Source organism: Hibiscus syriacus, unplaced genomic scaffold (genome assembly GCF_006381635.1).
Source record: "Hibiscus syriacus cultivar Baekdansim isolate YM2019G1 unplaced genomic scaffold, ASM638163v2 tig00110338_pilon, whole genome shotgun sequence".
Classification (NCBI taxonomy): domain Eukaryota; kingdom Viridiplantae; phylum Streptophyta; class Magnoliopsida; order Malvales; family Malvaceae; genus Hibiscus; species Hibiscus syriacus.
This window is the reverse complement of record NW_024062691.1, coordinates 568,620-591,906: the sequence shown is the minus strand read 5'-3', so window position 1 is coordinate 591,906 and position 23,287 is coordinate 568,620. Positions and strand designations below refer to the sequence as shown.

The 23,287-nt window shown below is 34.1% G+C and overlaps 1 protein-coding gene across 1 annotated transcript; it reads right to left on the bottom strand.

The window, feature by feature from the left end:
• Nucleotides 1–486: 486 nt before the first annotated feature.
• On the bottom strand, nucleotides 487–2,968 carry LOC120120317 (methionine gamma-lyase-like). Its single transcript, XM_039139969.1, has 3 exons — nucleotides 2,483–2,968; nucleotides 2,008–2,409; nucleotides 487–1,168 (listed from the first exon to the last, which is right to left on the bottom strand). The coding sequence occupies exons 1-3, from the start codon at nucleotides 2,859–2,861 to the stop codon at nucleotides 591–593; spliced, it is 1,359 nt and encodes a 452-aa protein (XP_038995900.1). The 5' UTR covers nucleotides 2,862–2,968; the 3' UTR covers nucleotides 487–590.
• Between the last annotated feature and the right edge of the window lie 20,319 nt (nucleotides 2,969–23,287).

Here is a 23,287-nt window from a genome sequence, read left to right as displayed (position 1 = left end):
GATTCTGTGATTATATTTAGCATATCTCATTCAACATGTTAATGTCCAGCTCAGAACGTCGTCAATTTTTTAATAGAAAAGAATAAGTTTGGAACATAAGAATAGTCGGATGACTATTTTGTAACTTTTAATAGTCAAGAGACTCAACAAAGAACCACTCTATAGTCGAATGACCATTTTGTAACTTTTAATAGTTAGATGACTCAATAAAGCAAAATCTTATAGTGAGGACCATTTGTGTACTTTACACTAAAATATATATAGTGGGATGAGACACTAGATCCCTTAAGCAATGTCAACGGTTCGAATGCGTTTGCGAATAGAGCAAACTGGGTTGGGAGGGTCGCCCTCACCTCTGCAGTACCCGATCTGGATTAGTTAGTCAATAGATCGAATACCAGTGATTAATTCAAAAAAAAAATTTATATCATAAAAGTTAAATAAAAAATAATGCGATATAAACGCTGAAAACATTTGAAGTTGGGTTAAAGAAGAAGAAACATTTTCTTAAAAGAAAGCATTATATTAGGCAAAATTACCAGTCTTTAACATCAGAAACAACATAAAACAGAGCTTGTAGCAGAGAAACATTAGTTTTTATTGAACAAGGTGGAATCTTGCATCGTAGAGAGTGCCTTTTCTAATTGGCTCCACTTCTGCTCCAGTGTCCCAATGTATCCAATGGACATCCTGACCAGCCCTGGAGAAATGCCGGCAAGCGCCTTCTCTTCAGCATTCATTTCACTACTGGTGCTACTGCCGGAGCAGGACATGAGAGTCTCGTAGTAACCCAAGCTAACAGCCATGAACCCAAACTGCGTGTAGTTCTGCAAATGGTGCATAAGCCTGTTGGCTCTTTCTTCAGTTTCCATGTCCACACAAAGAAGCCCACCAAACCCATATTCCTTGTTGGCCATGGATTTCAACAGCTCGTGCTGTGGGTGATCCTCCAGCCCTGGATATATGACTTTGAACCCTACTTTCTTCATTCTAATGGCGTATTCCATGGCTCTACGGCAATGCTCCTTCATTCTTAGGCCCAAATGAGGAATCCTTTCGGACAGCTCGAACGCAACTTTAGCGTTCATGGTCGGGCCTAGAAGCATCAAGGCACCTTGATGAAGATCCATCATCGAATTCACCAGGCTTGCAGGTCCACAAACAGCACCTTAAAATTGCCATTAGGGTTACTAAATCAATAATACTAATAGCTTTGGCAAAGGTAGACGGGTATCAAAATTAGAATAGGAGACGCTTTTAATTTTCAACTAAAAATGTCAGTTATTTGAACAGATCTGATCAGAAAAGCAAAAAAGACCAAAAACAAATCACATGGAAGCATGTCCATGACAAAGACAAGAAGAGGATGATAGAAACGTACACCTACTCACATGCATGATAATGATCTTTATCCGCCATAAAAGCTAGGCAGAAAACGAAACTTAACTGCGTGTACGTTAAAGATTCAATTTCTTCTATTTTTTTACAAATCGTTGAAATATCAACTATAATAAGTAGATAGTAAAAGAAAATGTTATTATGTCATTGGGTTTGTTACATTTTTTAATAGGATAGACATAAATTAAATTTTAGAATAAACTAAAATAAATAAATAATTGAAGATAATTTAAATTTTAAAGTAAAAACATGTTCACCTTAGAAAAGCAATATATCCATCACCGGAATAAAAATGTTATAATTAATTAAAAAGAATTTTTAACATATATTAATGTTAAAAAAATATATGAAAAGGGAAGAGAGAGTGTGTTGTGCAGAACACTTATCGCCTTGGCTGCTTTCGAGTGATTAGTCATAGCACAGAATCATTCACGAGATAAGTAGGCACCCACAACCATAAAAGCCAAACTTTATCTTGGCTGCATCTATACGGAGTTTAACATTGTAGGATTCCAATTAAAACTCCAATTAATCAGACGACGACACGTGATAGACCAAAACAAATGAAGATTAATGTCTGATAAGTGCAGGAAAAAATGACAAACGAACCTGCAATAACATCGGCCCCACCGCTGATGAACTTGGAGATACTATGGAGAACCACATCAGCACCGAGCCGAGCCGGGGAAAGAACCATTGGGGCGAAGGTGTTGTCGACAACCACGGTGGTTCCTTTCTCGTGTCCGATTCTGCTTAGTTCCGGAATGTTGGCTACGGTGAGCGTGGGATTCGACATCGACTCGAAGTATAAGACTTTGGTCTTTCCTTCAACGATGGCGTTTTTCACTGCTTCGAGATCGCCTATGTTCACAAACGTGGTCGTGATGTTACAGGCTCGGGGCAAGAAATGTGTTAGAAGTGCATGGGTGCCTCCGTAGAGCGTCCTTGATGCCACTACGTGTCCGCCGCTGCTGCACAGTTGCAACAGCACGGATGATATAGCAGACATACCTGTCGTCACCAAATCAAATCATTTATTAACCACAATTTATTTTTTTACATAGGACGGGAATTAATTAATTACCGCTAGCGGTGCAATAGGCAGCTTCGGTTCCTTCGAGGGCTGCCATGAGACGGCCAAGATTTAAGACGGTGGGGTTAAAATGACGGCTATAGATGAAGAAATCACGATCGGGGCCGAGTTCACCGGAGAACATACGGCGCATGGTTTCAGGTTCCATGACGGTGAAGGTGGCGGAGGCTTCGATGGACATGTTAACGCCGCCATGCTCACCGAATTCGTGGCGGGCGCTGGCTAATGCTGCTGCAGGGTCGTTTTCCGTTGCCATTGTGGGCAACATTGATTTCTTTGCCACGAAAATATCATCGCCTTCAAAATCATCGGCCCCCGTACCTCTTTTCTTACCGGCGAAAACACGGCCACGGCTCTGGGTTTCTGCCATAGTTTAATTCAACAGGGGAAACCAACCAACCAATCTCCGTGGGCGTAAATGGCAATAGTAAAATCGAAGATTTTATTTGAGAGTGGGGGAATTAACGAGGGGTTTTGTGAAGAGATGTGGGGGATTTTAAGGTCTATATAAAACCAGAGAATTGAAACCAGGGTGGCCTCGTTTGTTAGAAATTAATAAATTTTAGTATTAATCTGTCGTGGCGTTACCTAAATTGTCTTAAACTAAAATTACAATGAATCCAGACACTTTTTTTTTTAATTATTTTCCAATTTTATGGCATCAAGCATTCTTCTTTTCCTCTATTAGATCGGAATTTTTTGGGTCAAAGATTGGAATTTTTTACTATAAAATATCATTGAAAATCTTTCAATTAATAAGTAAATTTGAATACTTCATATCCAGAGATGAATCGTTTTCAATTTGGACTCGCATAAAATATTGGTTTCTATTAAATTCTTATTTAAATATAATTAAGAGTTTTATTAAAATTCATGTGTTAATTATGAAGTTAAATATCCAAATCCGATACAATGAGTTTTTCCCCTAAAATATTCTTTCCTTAAGCCAAGATTTCCTCATGCAGCCCAATTTTGGCATCTATTTTTCTTTATCACATTCCTAAAGTAAATTATCTTCGTACGTCTAAATGCATTTTAACTCCTGAAAGAAGCATAAAACATATTTATAAGTTAATACAAATAATAATGTAGTCATTTTTATAATAGTTAAAGACTAATTTCATGAGATTAATCTAATTAAATAATACAGCATTAAATTAACATATTATTTTTAAATTTATAAAAATATTTATTTATTAGTAACCAAATAAATCGGCTAATAAATTAATCGAAAATAAATAAAATAAAATTTATTTATTTAAATATTCTTTTCGATATGTATAATTTTTGTTTTGTTTTTTTAGTTCGGTTTTGTCTTGATAAGACGATGATCTGGCAATTTGTCACATTGTCATTGATTAAATCTTGTTAGAAAATGAAAGCGGTTAAGAAATCTGGGAAAAGAAAACCACGTATATTGAGGGTTGAAAGCTATATAAGTGCCTTGGGTTGTTGTTGTTTTGGGATACATGGACCATGTAATTATTTGGTTTATAATACATATATATGTATGTATGTGTATTATACAAATGGAACTTTTTAGTTTCCAGTAAGGTCCATAATTCCACGTGGATTTGATTAGCTGCTAAGCAATAGCAGGAGAAGAAAAGGTTTTGACGTAATGATATATGTCATGTTTTAGATAGGTTTACAATCTTAATCAATTTAGCTAATGTTGATGGATATTATATCATATTTTCCAAATCCACCCGTTTTTGTTTGAACTTTGGGGTTAACAATGTAAAATTCTTTAATTTTGCATAAATTTAATATAGTTGGATAAGTGAAATAAATAGTTAAGATTGACTCATGTTTTTTTTCCAGTGAATATCTTCTCATTTCCTACTATTAATCTCAACCATCTATCTCCACTCATCCAACGATTTTGAGTTTTATATTATGTAATAGAATCATATCCCTATATATATTAAAAAGACTTGAATTTAAATTTATACACGTGTATATTATGTTGTTTGAATTCAAATTGTTAAGAGAAAATAAAATTCTCTTAATTATTGGGTCGACCCCTCCAAAGATCTTGTAATATATAATTTAAATAAATAATGAAGAATACAAGTTTTCCTTTAGTTATTGGGTCGACCCCTCCAAGGATCATGTAATATATAATTTAAATAATGAAGAATACAAGTTTTCCTTTTCCAACTATTAAAAGTATAGTATTGACCGTGACCTCCAAGCACGAGGGAAGTGCTACGAAGGGAGGTGGGATGGGATAAAGAAGAAAAGAAAAACGGGTATTTGATGGGGATGAATTTGGCAAAAGAAACCACACAAATACATAACTCCAAACAATACATAAAAAAATGTCCAGATGCGACTTGGACTATCCTTGGTCCAGTCAATGATCCCTGCCACTTGCTCTTTGAAACCAACCATACAGTATGGTCACAGAGAAAACAAGCACTCTGCTAAACCCATTATTTTTGTTTTCAGTCATCTCCTCCATAAAATTGTTGGTACTAAACATCACATAATTACATACAAATTATCTTCTTTGATCGTTGTTGAAGAACCGACACTTTCAAGACCTTTGTCTATAGACTCAGAAAACAGCATAAAACACCTCTTAAAATATAAAGATAGTACCTTATAATCGAAAAATAATATGTATATTTTATCTTAAAATATACGAGTGTCTAATTATAATAGAAATATAAGGTATGAACATTTCACTTTTCTGTTTAGTCTTGTGTCTTTCCAAGATCCCTTACAATGAATGATAGATGCAGTGAAAACGCACGTTGAAATGACTTGGAAGTTTCAAGAATCACAGGGAAAGGTGATACGTTTTATTTTAACTCGTTAAGAAATCGTTATTATTTTTGTTAGGTCTTAGATTTAAACATCTATAATGTTAAAGATACAAATATTTAATGTTAAATAATTAAAAATTATCTTTAAATAGATAATATTTTGTACTAATCTCAAATTATCAAAAAAGAAAAAATATTATTGATAAAGAGGCACATGAAGTTCTTATACTTTAAAAAAAATAACGTTATCTTTGAACTATTTTTATATTTAATATAACCTTTAAATTTTTTTAAAAAAATTAATGTGATATTTTGACTAATATTTTTCATTATTTACCGTTATAATAGTGATGTAATACTTAATGAATCTAAAATAACGGTCTACAATATTGATGTAAAAAATAATGATAATTAATGGTGTGATTAATGGCGTAACATATGAATCAAATAGATATTTTTAAAAATTTAGGAACATATCTAATTTTGTTTAAAAAAACAAAGATATTTTAAATTTAAAATATAAAGTTTTCAGAAAAAATAAAAATTAAATTATTAGAAAATTAAGTACAAGTCCGGAAGGGGTGGATTATGTAAGACAGAAAGACGTGGGCACTGACATCAGGCACGTGTCTAAGAGTAAGCAGTAGGCCCAGCAAACCACCCATCTTATCCATTGCATTTCTTAGGCTCTTATCGTATAGAGGGCCTCCAAAGATTCCCCATTATCCCATTTAGACCCAAACCGACAAATCATGCTCGTCTCCCAAGCCTATATAAAAATAACCTTTTGTCTTTTAAATTATTAAAAATTATTTTTATTATTTAATATGTTAATCATTAAAAATAGAGAAAATCGTCTCAGTGACCAAAAAAAAGTTATAATATACGATTTTAACCAACTTTTTTTGGATTTGCCAAAATGACCAACAAAATCGCAACGCGAAATAAAAATCGCAACGCGATCCCCAGAATCGCAAATCAGTTTCCAAAATCGCAACGCGATTCTTGAAAATCGCAATGCGATAGTACAAATTCGCATTGCGATTTTCCAAAATCGCAACGCGAATATGAAAATCGCAACGCGAACACATAAATCGCAACGCGTATCCGTAAATCGCAACGTGTATCCGTAAATCGCAACGCGTATGGGTAAATCGCAATGCGTATCCGTATATCGCAACGCGTATCCGTAAATCGCAACGATAATACATAAAATCGCAACGCGTATCCGTAAATCGCAACGCGATATTTAAAGCGCCATTATAATCGCTACGCGTATTTTATTTTCAAATTACAAAAAGAATATTAAGACAAAATCCCGTAATCGCAACTCATAACCTAAAACCTAAAATCACAACTCAGTCCCATCTCCATCTCTCACTCTCTACGGCGAAGAAATCCGTCCCCATCTCCGAAGATTTCCGTCCCCATCTCCGGCGAAATCCCTCACAACCATTCACGGTCAGAAATCTCTCACAATATTCAGAAATGGAAAATCAACCTCCGAGGGTTAGTTTTTTTAATTATTTTTATTTTGAAATGTTTGCATTATTGTATGTTTTTCATATTGAAACTGATGATAAGTTTACTGGTCATTTCAATAATAGATTAACCATTTCACTTAGATTTCATTTCGCGTTACGATTCTGTCGTTGCGATTTTCATTTCGCGTTGCTATTCTCTCGTTCCGATTTTCAAGTTAGTATTTGTCTTTGTCTTTGTTCTGTCTTTTGGTTGAAGTAATGCAATCCATTCAAGTTTCAATTTGCAGAAGAGTCGCAACGAGATAAATGAAAATCGCAACGAGAGAATGACTGTCGCAACGAGAGAAATGAAAAGCGCAACGAGAGAATCGCAACGCGAAATGAAAATCGCAACGACAGAATCGCAACGCGAAACCAAAATCGCATTGCGATTTTCATTTCGCGTTGCGATTCTCTCGTTGCGATTTTCATTTCGCGTTGCGATTCTCTCGTTGCGATTGTCATCTCGCGTTGCGATTCTCTCGTTGCGATTTTCATTTCAACCAAAAGACAAAACAGTGTTGCAAATTTTAGTTTCAAGAATAAACTACTACTTTTTATGTTTATTGTTTTTTGGTATATCTTCACAGTGTAGTTTTTGGTATATCTAACTTGGTATGTTTATTGTTTTTGTAGAAATTTTTTTCGGCTCAATTGACCTTGAGAAATAAAGTCAGCCTGACCACTACAATTGCAAAGAAGCTTTCACCTGCTCAAAGACAATTGTTTGAGGAAACCTGCTTCGGGCCATGGCTGAGAGTACAGCATCCGGGTGGAGATGCTAATTTGACCCATTTGTGGCTTCAGACCATGACATCAAATCTACCCGACAGTATACAACGTGGTGAGGAAGAGATATGGTTTCATTTTCCACCAGCGTATACTTGTTTTGGGCGGAAGGAGTTCTGCTTAATCACTGGTCTACGATTCGGACACGATGATGTAGGCCGGTACACTCGTCATATCGCCCGCCCATCATGGTTATCCCGGTTTTTCCGGATGAGTCAATGGAGAAGCCGAACCTACATGTCGACGACCTGAAGAAATTGTTTAATAAGAAAGCTGGTTTCACTCGGATGGATGACGTCGATGTTGTCCGAGTATGCCTTCTACTACTTGTGTATGCCGGCTTTTTAGGCAGAGAGGCCAGACAACCTATTCATCGGGAGCTAATAATATTGGTAGAGGACCTGAATGCATGGAATCTGTTTCCGTGGGGTTCGTATATATGGAAAGCTACCTGGACTAAGTTGTCGTCTGCCTTTGATGACCGCAAAAGTTTGCGGGGCGATGGGTCCAAATACACTTTGTCAGGCTTTGTTTGGGCCTTTAAGGTAAGAATTTCTATATAATGTTTCTAAAATTATAATTAATTATTTAACAATTACTAATTTTGTTATTATATTGTTTGTAGATTTGGATATTCGAGGCTTTCCCCAGCATGCGTACATATGCAATAAAAACGTCAAATGATATTCCCAGGGCTATTTCCTGGAAGAGGAAAACTCTGTTGGATTGGGAAGACTTAATACCATATGCCACAATAAATAATGTAAGTTAACACAAATACTTTCATATAATATATAAAACAGTTATTAATAGTAGACGTTTAATTTTGTTTGAGTTTTTATATTTTAGGAGGCTAACATTCCATTACAAAGACTGACACCCACGGAGGAAGAGCTTGCCACTGATTGGTGGCAAGCTAGTCAGAATTTTTTTGATGGCACGGATGATGAGCAGCATCCACTTCCTCCAATTCGAGAGCCATCACCTCACCTAGAGCCATCACCCGATCGACCCGACTATACACCTCTAGAACGAGAGCCATCACCTATCCCGTCACATCATCGAGCCTCTTCTCCACCATCACCTCATGATAGGCGACCGGCAAAGATGCCACGACTCCTATCTCCCTGTTCTCCACCTCCACCTCAACGGGATGAGTCAAGGGAGTTACGTGATGAGGTCAATGCCTTGCGTGAGGAGATCGGTACTCTACGCGATAACGATGGTGCATGGCGTGTGGAGGTGTCAACTTTACGTGGTGAGGTTGCCGCTCTACGTGAGATGATAGTATCGTTGTAGAATGAGGTTCATACTCTACGCAACGAGGTAAGTTTAAGATTTTCCATATTTAACTTAATGATAAATTTACTCGTAATTTCACTTAGATTAGCCATTTCACTTAGATTGCTTAGTAAATTTATTCGGTTGCTGCCAATTCTGCTAAACTGTGTATTCTTTAACACTGTGAAATAGTATTTGTCTTTGTTTTGTCTTTTGGTTGAAAGTAAATTTGTTCGGTTGCTGCCAATTCTGCTAAACTGTGTATTCTTTAACACTGTGAAATAGTATTTGTCTTTGTTTTGTCTTTTGGTTGAAAGTAAATTTGTTCGGTTGCTGCCAATTCTGCTAAACTGTGTATTCTATAACACTGTGAAATAGTATTTGTCTTTGTTTTGTCTTTTGGTTGAAAGTAAATTTGTTCGGTTGCTGCCAATTCTGCTAAACTGTGTATTCTTTAACACTGTGAAATAGTATTTGTCTTTGTTTTGTCTTTTGGTTGAAAGTAAATTTGTTCGGTTGCTGCCAATTCTGCTAAACTGTGTATTCTTTAACACTGTGAAATAGTATTTGTCTTTGTTTTGTCTTTTGGTTGAAAGTAAATTTATCCATTCAAGTTTCAATTTGCAGAAGAAGAAATAGTTTACTTTCGCAACACGAAACTTAAAATCGCAACGCGAAACCAAAATCGCAACGCGAAATGAAAATCGCAACGACAGAATCGCAACGCGAAACCAAAATCGCAACGATAAGATCGCAACGCGAAACCAAAATCGCATTGCGATTTCATTTCGCGTTGCGATTCTTTCGTTGCGATTTTCATTTCGCATTGCGATTCTGTCGTTGCGATTTTCATTTCGCGTTGCGATTTTGGTTTCGCGTTGCGATTTTAAGTTTCGTGTTGCGAAAGTAAACTATTTCTTCTTCTGCAAATTGAAACTTGAATGGATTGCATTACTTCAACCAATAGACAAAACAAAGACAAATACTAACTTCAGGGTATTAGTTTGAAACATATTTTTCTTTGTTATCTGATGCATTTTGTGAACTATGATAGAATAATGACTTGGGTGAATACAATGCAAGTTTGAAACATATTTGTCTTTGTTTTCACTGTTTAAATATCATGTCTGTTTATTTACTGATTTTTGTATTTAATTATTTAGCGGCCCGATAGAGTGGATGCTTTACGTCGGGTTATGCTTGCACGACGGAGTTCACGCATCAGACAGCGTGCTCGTGCTATTAAGTCTCCGTACACCCCAATAGTGCGAAGACACCGCAAGAAGAAGCCCGACTCGCCTGTCATCCCTCAAGAGTCCCACTCCTATCGTTGAAGAGGCCCCCCCTATCATTCCTCGAGAGTCCCCTCCCACCGTTCAAGAGGCCACTGTCATCATTGAAGAGGTCCCTCCCACCATTCAAGAGCCCGATTCACATGGCGTCATATGTAGGCTTCTTGAGAAACCCTCTGACGTGCCGGACATGATGGATTCAAGTTGGCTCTCGTATGAGTTACCGGCCAGTACCATACCGGTATCTGAAGAGGAGAGGGAACAACTACCGGACACAATTCTGGATAACACCCTTTGGGCTAAGACCGCTGTTGATTTTTATCTACATGAGCAGAGCCAGGGGTGTTTCACTGACATATGCAAGCTCACCGATGATATCTATTTGTTGCTTGATCGGTCTTGGTGGGGCGTATTATTAGGGGTCGAAGACAATGGCTATTTCGATGGGGGGGTAAGTCTTATATTTTTTATATTTCAATTTGATTAATTTTTTTTTTAAATTATGTAAGTCACTAATATATGTTTTTTTGTAAAACAGCATATCGATGCGTGGGTGACACGTCTTCTAATAATAAGAAAACTTAAGAAAAATAAAAATATACGATATACAATTATGCCGACGTCTTTTCACGCCGTTCACTTGAAGAATGCACGAGATGAATCATTTGATTTGGGCAATGGACAAGCTAAACTTTATCCTGCATGGTGGGAGGTCGATAAGGTTAGTATTTATTTTAGATTGAGTTTAAAGGTTTTATGAAATAAGTGCGCAAATGAATGAATTATTACTTATGATTGCAGGTGTTATCCCTGTTTTGGAACGTAAACATTGGATTCTCGTCGAGCTTCAGCTCCCATCCCTTAAGACAATAGTGTATGACAGCATGATAAATTAATATCATTGGCTGATTTAAGAGATGTTATTAAGGGATGGAGCTCTCATTTGGCTAAATTCTTGGATGCGATCAATTTTGGACTCGTTCTGGAAACAAGAAGCCAAAGAAGCTCAATATTACAGTTATTAGAGACGAGACCGCGCCACAACAAACGAGCGGAGCCAGAGGAGATTGTGGTCCTCTCGTATGCTTGGCGTTGGAGCGTTTGACGACGGGAAGCATCAAGTATCTACCTCCCACCGATAGAGATAAAGCTGCAGTAGGCTTGTGGTTTCGGCATTATATGGCTAAATCGATATATACGAGACGCTGCCTACCTGCATCCGCGTTATAAAAATGTCCCTAAACAATTGGTAAGTTTATATACTTTTGGTTTGAAAATGTTTGATTAAGTACCTAGAATTCAATAATTGATGTTTGTAGGTTTTAGATGTGTAGAAAGTGTTGTTTGAACAAATGTTTGGTTTCTGCAGGTTAATCTCAGAAGTGAACTGCGTGAAAATGATGTCGAGCTGCAAAGTTGATTCAATAGTTTATTGATTGTTTTTTGATTGTTTAATTGATTTGTAAAAGTTGATTCAATAGTATATGATCGGAAATAAGAATTATTGCTTATTTTTTGATTGTTTAATTGATTTGTAAAAGATGATTTGTAAAGTTGATTTGTGTAATTGATGCGAACATAATTCTTATTTGTGCTTGTTTAATTGATTGAAATGTAATGGTTGATTTTGTTGATTTCAATCTGCATTATGTTGAAGGCAAAAATGACTATCGCAATGCGAAATGAAAATCGCAATGCGAAATGAAAATCGCAACGAGAGAATCGCAATGCGAAATGAAAATCGCAATGCGGAAATGAAAATCGCAACGAGAGAATCGCAATGCGATTTTCATTTCGCATTGCGATTTTCATTTCCGCATTGCGATTCTCTCGTTGCGATTTTCATTTCGCATTGCGATTTTCATTTCGCATTGCGATTCTCTCGTTGCGATTTTCATTTCGCATTGCGATTTCATTTCGCATTGCGATTCTCTCGTTGCGATTTTCATTTCGCATTGCGATTTTCATTTCGCATTGCGATTTTCATTTCCGCATTGCGATTTTCATGTTGGGATTTTCATTTCGCATTGCGATTCTCTCGTTGCGATTGTAATTTCCGTGTTGCGATAGTCAAATGCATGCCTAATAAGTGATAACACTGAATAACAAAGTTGGTTAAGTCAAAATGGTTGGACTGAGTCATTAATTCAACTGAAAATGTTAAAAGTTCACACATAAAATCCACATAATACACGTTTGCATTTAAAAATCACCTAAGTTAACAGTCCCAAAAGGTGAAGCCAATTGTGATTGGGATTTTAAAGATGATTGCCTTTTGCTTGACACCATATGAGCTTTGGATTTTGATGAGGATCCATATTTTGGTAGAGGAAAAGATGATTTTGATGGCACTGGTGATCCACATGTCAACCTTGTATGACCACTTTCCTTGCACCGACTACATGTCGATCTTCTTCTCTTCACCCTTAGACGGTATACGATCGTGACTTTTGGTCGGCCAGGTAGCCTTCTGTCCATGGCTGGTGGCAAAACTGTTTGTAAGGTCATCTGGTATGTCCCACTCAGAAGGATGTGGAATAGGGTAGACAATCTCGGCATAAGTCTGTCGATAAACTTCTGTAGTGTAGCAATCCATAGCGTATGCGCTTGAATCATCTTGGTTTAAATGAAGAGCAACTTTTATAACATGGCCACACGATAACCAGATGTTGCCATTTCATACAACTACACGTCTTTGCATTTAGATCGACTAGCCCATTTAAGTTATTATCCAGTACTTGAAACAAAGTGTTTGAACATGGTTCAACTCTCCATGACGTTGACTTCACAACACGTTTCGTTATCTTTTTTCAGTCCATGGGGTAACACGATGTTCCAATGTTCCTGTAAATTTAAATAAACAATACTTAGTAAAATATAAAATGATAAGTTACGAATTCAAAGAAAAATACCTGCATGGTTTCTTTTCTTGTAGTACCACTGTTGAATAGAGGCTCAAAAAAACTCCATTAACATAGTAATGGGTAATTTCCGGGAATGACGACTTAGAGCGTTGATTGATTCTACACTATTAGACGTCATGAAACCATATCTTGCTCCAAGTTGATGTACTCTTGACCATCTTTCAAACCCGACATCTTCTAGTGTTTGAGCACACTGAGGCAAAACACGTCTTAAACAATTTATATGCTTATTGAAATCCACTTCCCGATAAGCTTTTATAGCCTTCCAGTATGTCCATTTGTGCTTTTTTATACCAGCAGACCTTGATTTTAGATTTCTATAAATGAACACCACAAAGTCCATGAAAAGCATCTGGGAAACACCTTCTAACAGCGTTGTCAATTGAGTTTGCCCTATCGGATATGATTGTCAGATTGCTAATAGGACCTATGCAATCCCTAATGCCCCATAAACCATGTCCCATGAATCAGAGGTTTCAGATTTGCCAACCCCGTAAGCTATTGGCATATCCCATTGTTAGCATCCATGGCTACTGCTAATAAGTTTACTCCAAGGTATCGACCTTTCAAATGTGCTCCGTCAACTATAATAACTGGGCGCATGCAAGTAATAAACGAACGAATCTACAAAATAATATACACAAGAAATATAATCATTTAAATGTGAAATGCATGTAACTAACAAAATGAGTCAACAAAATTATATTGATTTACTAACCGTAGCACCAATGGCGATAAACAGCAACTCAAAGCGTCCATCTCTATCTGTTTTGATATGAGTTACCGACCCAGGATTTTTCAGCTTTAAATTGTGACAATAAGCCGGCAGTTGGGCAAACGATGCTTCTGGCGACCCCCTCAACAATTCCAAGGCATAACATTTGGCTCTCCAAGCTTGAGAATATGATATACTAATCTTGAACGCATTCATGTCAGTCATAATTTCATGTCCCCGATATACCCTGCCATTCAAAAACATTAACTCAGCCAGAAAACCACCCAACACCTTTTTGTTTGCCTGTCTATGGTGAGGAAAAACTTGGGTTCTTGAACATGTATGTTTATCAATAAAGTCCTAACTTGAAACATTTTGCAATCTTTATTCTCTTTGCAATCATACGCCACGTACAGTTTTTGTCAATCATACACCTGTTTCGAAACGATCTTTGCTTGATTTGTTAACTTTTAGTTGATAGCCATCTTCCACACATTTCGTATACAAAGCTATCTTCAAGTCTTCCTTTGTATCAAAACAATCATCTTTCTTGACACAATAACTTTTGTGTAACAATCAACTGCTTTCTTTGCCAACTCTTCTTCGGTAACTGAAGTAATTCTGGCATATTCCAGTTTACTCCCGTGGCATTTTCTTTTCTTCGGGTAACTTCCTCCTCATTATCATCAACAACATCTTCCTCGGCAACGGGTGTTTCATCATCAAAATTCAGGTATTGACCAATATTAAAATCATACACACATGGTCTGTTCTTCTTCTGAAACATCATCAAAATCCGTGTATTGACCAATATCAAAGTCCGGATATTGACCAAGAGCAAATTTCGAATACTGACTAGTACTCACAATTTTTTCTGTTGGCTCATCATCGTCTAACTGGTCAATACGAAAACCGGAATTTGGTGCTGAAAGTTGATTGGGATTTGGATTAGAGAAAGGTTGTGGGTTTTGAGAAAAACTTAGTTGATTACTACCCGCTACTGACCCAACAATACTACTTCTAGGTTCAACAACATACAATGTAACATCATCTTGTGAAACACTAATGTAAGCAATGAATCGTTCAACATCTTCATTGTCGGTTAACAAATAACTTTACCATTTCTCTGATAAGATAGCCTAAATCCACTTAGGGGCTCTAAATTCAATTATTTGAAACACGTAGCATTAGAGTTTCATAAGTTAACTTTTGTAAAGACAATTTTAGTTGAAGATTCATGGGTAAAGGCATATATTGTAAAACACCATGAACATTATCCCATGACCCTCCAAAACACAAATATATCCAAACATGATCAACATTAGATGATTTCATGGTTGTAAATTAATTTACTAAACAGACGAGCTGCGAAACTAAAACCTGTTGCCGGATTGGGAAGGATGTCGTTGGATATAGGAACGGATGTCGCCGGAGAGAGTGATAGATGGAGATGGAATGAGTTGCGATTTAGGGATTTAGTTTATGATTTCAGTGTTATATACCCAAAATTTCAGTGTTGTGATTTACAGATTCTCGTTGCGATTTACGGATTATCGTTGCGATTTACAGATTCTCGTTGCGATTTACGGATTATCGTTGCGATTTACAGATTATCGTTGCGATTTACGGATTATCGTTGCGATTTACGGATACGCGTTGCGATATACGGATACGCATTGCGATTTACGGATACGCGTTGCGATATACGGATACACGTTGCGATTTATGTGTTCGCGTTGCGATTTTCATATTCGCGTTGCGATTTTGGAAAATCGCAATTCGAATTTGTACTATCGCATTGCAATTTTCAAGAATCGCGTTGCGATTGTGGAAACTGATTTGCGATTCTGGGGATCGCGTTGCGATTTTTATTTCGCGTTGCGATTTTGTTGGTCATTTTGGCAAATCCAAAAAAAGTTGGTTAAAATCGTATATTATAACTTTTTTTTGGTCACTGAGGCGATTTTCTCTTAAAAATATTTAATCAAAACATGATACGTGGCAATTTTGACACATTAAATCTTTCATATTTTATTCATAAAATTTATTTAATTTTTTTATAATTTATTTCAATATCATTTTATAGTGTTTTTTATTCATTAACATTTAATATATTAATTATATCCAATAAAATATGACACATGTAATTATTTTTTTTAAAGATGAATACTTTGTATTAAAGAGAAAAAGATCCTCATTAAAAAACTCTCCTACTCTTAGATGGAGGAAAAAGAATATACTGGGATGAGAAAGAACCAATACACATACAAATGAAACAACAATCAGACCATACCCACATTCTACCACAAACCCTATACCAACACATAATAAGACTAACACAGTCAACCAACAAAATGAATAGAAGACACACTGAGAAATAAACACAAACAGCAAACCCAGTGGGATGAACCTTAGAACCTGAACGAACCCACAACAACACCCTGAGCTTGACCGAAGGCACAACACTTGGAAGAGGAAACTCACTTGCAGAAGGCTCGGACACGGACTGGAACAAAGTACCAGGGAACGACTACTTCTCGAAAACAACCAGCTGACCCAAACAGAAAACCTCACAACTTTAGAATCCAAAAGAAAAGTGAACACCAATCTCACACATCCACTTCCTAGAAGCTCCAAACTGACACCCAAAGAATCTGGCAGTGCTCAGGACGCCCCATCTTCTTTATCACTCCCCGTTGGCCAAACGAAAATAACCCCACGGCAGAAAACTCGAAGATGCTTCTACCCGATTCCATCCACTCTTTTTCAATTAAAAATTCAATTAACCAAAATAAACGGTTCTAAGGACTTAATTAAATAACTCAAAAAATTCTCAATTCAATCTAAATAGTGAAATTATCAATAATAAATACAATTGGAACACACAATCATATTGTAAAATATATTTCAAGGCAAACTGAAAAATAATTTGGACATAAATTGCACTAATCAAAAATAAAGGATTAATATGTAATTTAAAATAATTTTAGTATAAAAAATAAATCGAAATTATCAGTATATTTATGAATTAACATTGAAAAATATCATATATAAAAAATTTGAAGGAAAATATAATTAAAATATAGACCTCAATTAAATAATTTTATTTTAAGAATTGGATTAAACAAATACTAAATTAAGTTTAAAATATATTAATATAATCTAAAATATAGGTGAATTATATTTTATAATGTAATGTTTCAATTGCCTATTAAACTCTAAATAGAAAATTATGGTATGTTTAATCACGTTTAAATTTACGACTTCTAAATATTTTAGTAATAATAATGTAAATTGAACTAAGATCCATCAGCATATTTGACATATCTAAAGAACTTTAAACAAACCCATATCCAGCACTAATACTTTTAGTTTAATATTGATTTTAAAAAGTATTTTGAATTGTTTGGTTTGATATTTAAATATGTAGTATTGTTGTCAAAAATATATTTAAATAGAGATTGTATATTTAAATATTTTTTAAAGGTATAATGCTGAAAATACTCTTAATATTAGATTAAATAAGTACTTTAATTCTTATTTTTTTTTTGAAGTATTTTGACCTCCAACATTTCATTTTGAGATAAAATATGTAAATTTAATTGACTAAGGTCAATGTTTATCGTTGATGTGAGACTACCACATCATTACTTTTGACACGTGAGATGTTTTACATCACCATTTTTAACACTTGGTATTGCACCACATCGTCACTTTTAACATGTGGCAATTGTCATATCAGCAGCATGTATTTACTGTTAGTTAATGATTTTCGTCAAATTAGAAGACATTTTACCTCAGAATAAAACGTTAGGTGTTAAATTATTAGTTTTTTTTTTTAAATATATGGTCAATGTGATTATTTTAAAATGTTATAGATAAATTTTAGTATTTACTTTTTTTCAAAATATAAGAGAAAGATAATATGAATAAGTACAATTAAACATTTATTTAAAAGTGTTTTTTTAGGAAAAGTTAAAATTATAAATTTTAACTTTTTGAAAAAACATCTTATAACCTAAATTAAAAATTAATCTTGACCTGAAAATTACCTATCTAACACTACTTAAGACTCCAAAAGTAATTTTCAAAACCAATACTGAAACACTTGGAATAACGTACTTAGCAACCCACTATAGGTATCCATCTTTATGTCAGCACATGAGAACAGGCTTTAAAAACAAAGAGGATATGCCAAGTTAGATAATACTTAAACATGATTCCATTTTTTCCATGAAGCTGAAATGATAGCAGACAACAAAGAAGCTGAAATGATAGCAGACAAAAGAAGCAGAAATTAACATGCACCCATCTGATGCCATGTGGTCGAGTGTTACATGTATATTCCCACATTTTCTAAGAGATATTCACACAAATTTTGTATTAAAAGAATTTCGAAATCAATTAACCACATCTGCCTCTTCATCCATCTCATAATGTTGGACCCCTTGAAAATTTCTTAAATTTCTTTCTCAGTAGATATAACCACACCAGAAAAGCTTCAAACACAGATCTAAAACAGATTTATGTTTTAGACTTTGTTATGTTGCAATATCATCTGACCAAGATATCGAACCAGTATATTTGCACCATATTGAGACCCACCACCAACAGCATAGAAATTAGTTTCCGGGCATTTGGCTCCAACATGTTCCACTATTTCACATGCGTCCCCAACAAACGAAACTACAATTTGATAGGAGCATAAGACAAATAAAATCAATATGATATTAACACTTCCATCATTAAACATTTGATAAAGATCAATAAAACAAATAAAATAATGATTCAACTTATGGGAAAATATAAGTTGTGATGAATGTGGACGGTTTACCCCTTTTATTTTAAGATGAGAACCCCCTTTTATTTTAAGATGAGAATCATAATCGGTAGTTTTTGTAGATGGTAATAGGTAAGAGAAATAAGCTTAAGAAGACGATGAATAGTAGTCTTGGAGATCAAGACAAAAAGAAGATTCCTTTCTCAGTTTTACATGAGAATTATATTGTGATAGCTATTCATAAGTAAATCTATATGACCATCTAATCGTATATTTAACCCTGCAGCCCAGATTTCATAGATCTACCAAGAGACACGATTGGTCGAAAGTATATTACTCTGGAGCTTCGATCACCAGAGAGTTCCTTTGGAGGCTTTGATAGATGGGTGATTGGCTGCAGATATGATTGTTCACTTCTTGAAATTAAAATGAATTAACTGATCAAACAGAATTAGTTCGACTAAAACGGTGGGCCAACGAACTAGTTCAGCGGTGAATGGTTAATTTTTTTCAATATTCGTTAATGATTAATTCGGTTCGAAATCGGTTAATTAAACGAACTATCCAAAAATATTTAATGTTTAATATTTGTATATATTAATACATATTTTAAGCTCAAACTCATTAAGAATTAACACCCAACTATTTTTAAGGGTAAACTACAGATTTGATCAATTTCGTTTGAATTTCATAAACTTATGGTCACTGGATTCACAAAACATAATACATAGTCACTTTCGTTTTTATTTTAATTAAGATGTGATCACTGAAACGTTGGCTTTCGTTAGTTTAATGTTGTGACACGTTAGTAAATGACTTAATTTTTACTTTAATCCCTAAACTTTAGATAAAATAATGTTAGGGACTATTTTATAAATTCAAAATTTAGGGATAAATTCTAATTTACCCTTTTTTAATTTACTTTTCTTCTTCCCCTAGCTTCTTCACTTGCTCCGCCACACACCCCTTTTTAATTAGTATTTTATCTAAATTTCAGGAGTTAAAGTAAAAAACTAAACTTTTTTACTAGTGTGTCACGACATCAAACTAACGGAAGTTAACGTTTCAGTGACCACATCTTAATTAAAATAAACAAAAGTGACTATATATTATGTTTTTTTTGAATTCAAAGACCTTAAGTTTATAAAACACAAACAAAGAGACCCATTAAATTGTCAAGACATAATTAAATTTTAACACGGACAAATGGAAAAAAAATACATCTATTGAATTCAAATTAATCTAACTAAAAATATTATAAAACATTTTGGTTAGTTTGAACACTAACCGAACTTTGTTTGAATTGTTAACGATTAAAAAAAAGAGTTCAAATAATTCAGTTTTGGAGAATCTAATCGATTTGGTGTCTTAACCGACCGTTTGAATACTCTTAGTTGCGAAGTTATGACTCACGAAGAGTTCCATATCCTCTAGTAAGTCATAATCTCTTGACAAAACTCTAGTAAATCTATGAGATATACCAGGGTCGAATATATTATCCTATGGACATATTTATTTATTATGTATAGTTTTTAGAGCTTTAAACATGATATCAATACTAAAGGACGGTATATAAATTTCAGGCAAGATTAGGAACGGGCATGGGTCGGATTGGGTTGGATTTTTGGTCCCCGACCCTACTCGAGAACAATGACTCCTTCACCCAAAATCCGACCCGACTCGCATAATAATATATATCCTCCACCTCGACCAAAATTTTTGAGATAAATCCGACCCGACCCTACCCGACCTGAAATAACAATAAAATATTACTTTATTCAATAAAAATAGTGATTTAATTGAAAAAATAATAAATAGAGGGGTATTATTGTAATTATTCCTAAACATAGAAGGTAAAATTATTTTTTTAAGTCGGATCAGGTATTTTCACCCTAAACTCGAATCCGACAAACCGATCCGATTCGACTCGACCTAAATCTAATTTTTTTAAAAATCCAACTCGATCAGATTGGGTCGGGTCGAAATCCGTCGAGTCCGAATCCCATATTCATTTCTATGCAAGACTAAAAAGGATATCTCTCTCGTTCTCTTTAACTTTAAAATTATTATTCATCGTATTCTATGACATATTTCTCTTCCCCTTTATCATCTACAGAATCATCAATTATTATTCTTCGCTCAAACTAACATAAATAAGCCGCCCACATATGTCGCACCTAATTTTTCCTATCAACCAAACCGATTTATATTTTTACTTATTATTATTATAGATCGAAGTTGAGCAGTTTGATATTAACACTATGATATTAATTAAATCAATATATTTTTAAATATTTATTATATTTAAGAAAGAAATAATATATCTGTATTGTATCGGGTTCTTCGGAAATCTATACAAAGTTTTCCCTTTCTTTTTGGAGGGAAGACGGGGTCCAGCGAGTGGTGTGTCAATTCAACAAGTGGCAAAGTTACATGATTGCGTTAGTTATGTGATCACTGAATTGTGGCTACCAACAGCATCTTGATTCTTTTGTGGGCCTAACCCACGAATCATTGTTACAAAATTAGAAGAAAAATATATGCAATAAAGAAAAATGGAATTAATCTACCCGGATTAATTCAAGTAGTAAGTAGTTTGATATCACTTAAGTAAGATCTTAAGCTCGAGTCTTTGAGCATGCAGAAAATCACTGTTGAGAGACTCATCTAACAAAATCAGATGTGTGACGCAGGTCGATTTAGATTAGTCAAGACGAAACCTTAAAATCGAAAAGAAAAGAAAAAGAAAAAGGGAATGTAATTTATATTATTTACTTTGATACTCTTATAATAATAAAATTGTTGGATAAATTCAACTAGAGATATCGATAAAGATCACAAAAATCAATTAATAGGAAAAGAAGAGATGGATGAATGATTTATTTATAATAAAATTAATAATTCAACTTCTTTTAATAGATATTCACAATGATTATATTATTTATAACAAATGCTATATTATAAAGTTAAGTTAATAAAAATATCTGTAAATTAAAGAGATAATATAATTTAAAATATCATTACAGTAAGGACGTATTTGGAAAATTATTCAAGTAATTATTTGTGCATGATATTTTTTAATAACTATTACATTTGATGGGTCATTGAATTGAGTATAATCATTTATAATTTCATTCGTGGAGTGTTGATAAAAAAATCTTACAGTGTGTTTAGACAAGAAATTTAAAGAAAAAAAATATATTTATTAAAGAAATTTAATTTTCGAAAACAAAATTACTTATTTTAAGATAAAATAACGTATATTTGAATAAATCAAATTCTTTTTTTGAATCCATCTAAAAATTTGATTTTCTAAAATTTATAGTAATATTATTAATTTATTTCATTAAATATGTATGATCTCGTAATAAAATAAAATGATTAAACTTAAATAAAATTTATTTAGGTGTAATGTATATTTGAACTCAACAATCTCAATGGTAAAAGATATTATTCTCTCTAGAGGTCTCGAGTTCAACAATTTCGTGGGAGGGTGTGTATGTGTTGTCAATGACTAAGAAAAACTAAACAAATAATAGCTTATAATCACATCGGACTAATCGAAAAAGTAAAATTAGAATAATTACTATCAATATTTTATAATTTTTTATTAGTATACGATAATTACAAGATAATATAAATTTAAAATAATCTCATCTATTTAATAATAAACGTTTAAACATTCATGCAAACATCATATTTAAACTTATAATATCTAAGATTAACAACCGTAAGTGAGATAAATGATTGAGTTGAAGCAAATGATAATGGCATGTGATGCGGCATGAACGTCGGCTTTGTCTCGTGGCCATTCCCAAATATCCCTCCACGTATTACTTCCCATGTGATAACATAAAGTTTTCCCTCCACAATTTATATTAGTAAACTTCACCATCTATATCTTTGCCATTTTCTCTTGGTCAATTATCTTAGATCTTATCATTTCCGCTTAAAAATGTATTTTTTTAAATAGTATTGAGTAGTTATAATATAATATATGTTTATAATATTTTTAGTCATTGATAAAATATTTGTATTTATAGATAAAAATATTCTAATCCAAGATCTCAAGATAAAATAATATTCTAATCACTGAGATAATTCAATTAGTTAAAAAATAGTTAAGATACAACATTAATATAATACAATATTTAATTAATATCAAATTATGAATAAACTAAATGACCTCAGTAATTACGAAATTATTGTTTTCTTGAAGAACCGAGTTCAAATACCATAGGAGTATGAGTTCAATGTCAAATAATTAAAAGTATTTAAACATATATTATTTATATTTATCTCTGTTGAGTTAATCGATTGACGAAATCAACCAAGAGGGGGGGGGGGTGAATTGACAATTAAAAATTTGTGGAAGCTTTGCAGAAAATTGAAAGTAATTGCACAGCGATTTAGAGTGGTTCGACTTTCTCAACCAAAGTCTACGTCCACTACCTTAGCTATCCACACTAAGGATTTTCCACAAATTCACTAATTTGTCTTTCTTTTGAGGACAAAGAGTAACCTTACAAACCCTCAAGAATTATACCCCAAATTCTTGATAACACTCTATCCCAAAGAGAACAATAAAAATTTGCAAACTTACAAGGAAATCCTCACAAGGTAGATTGTTTGCACAATTCTAGAAAAAAGAAAAGAACACTCAAGAATGAATACAATTGAGTACAAGTAGTGTTCTTGAAAGCAAAATGAATATTGAA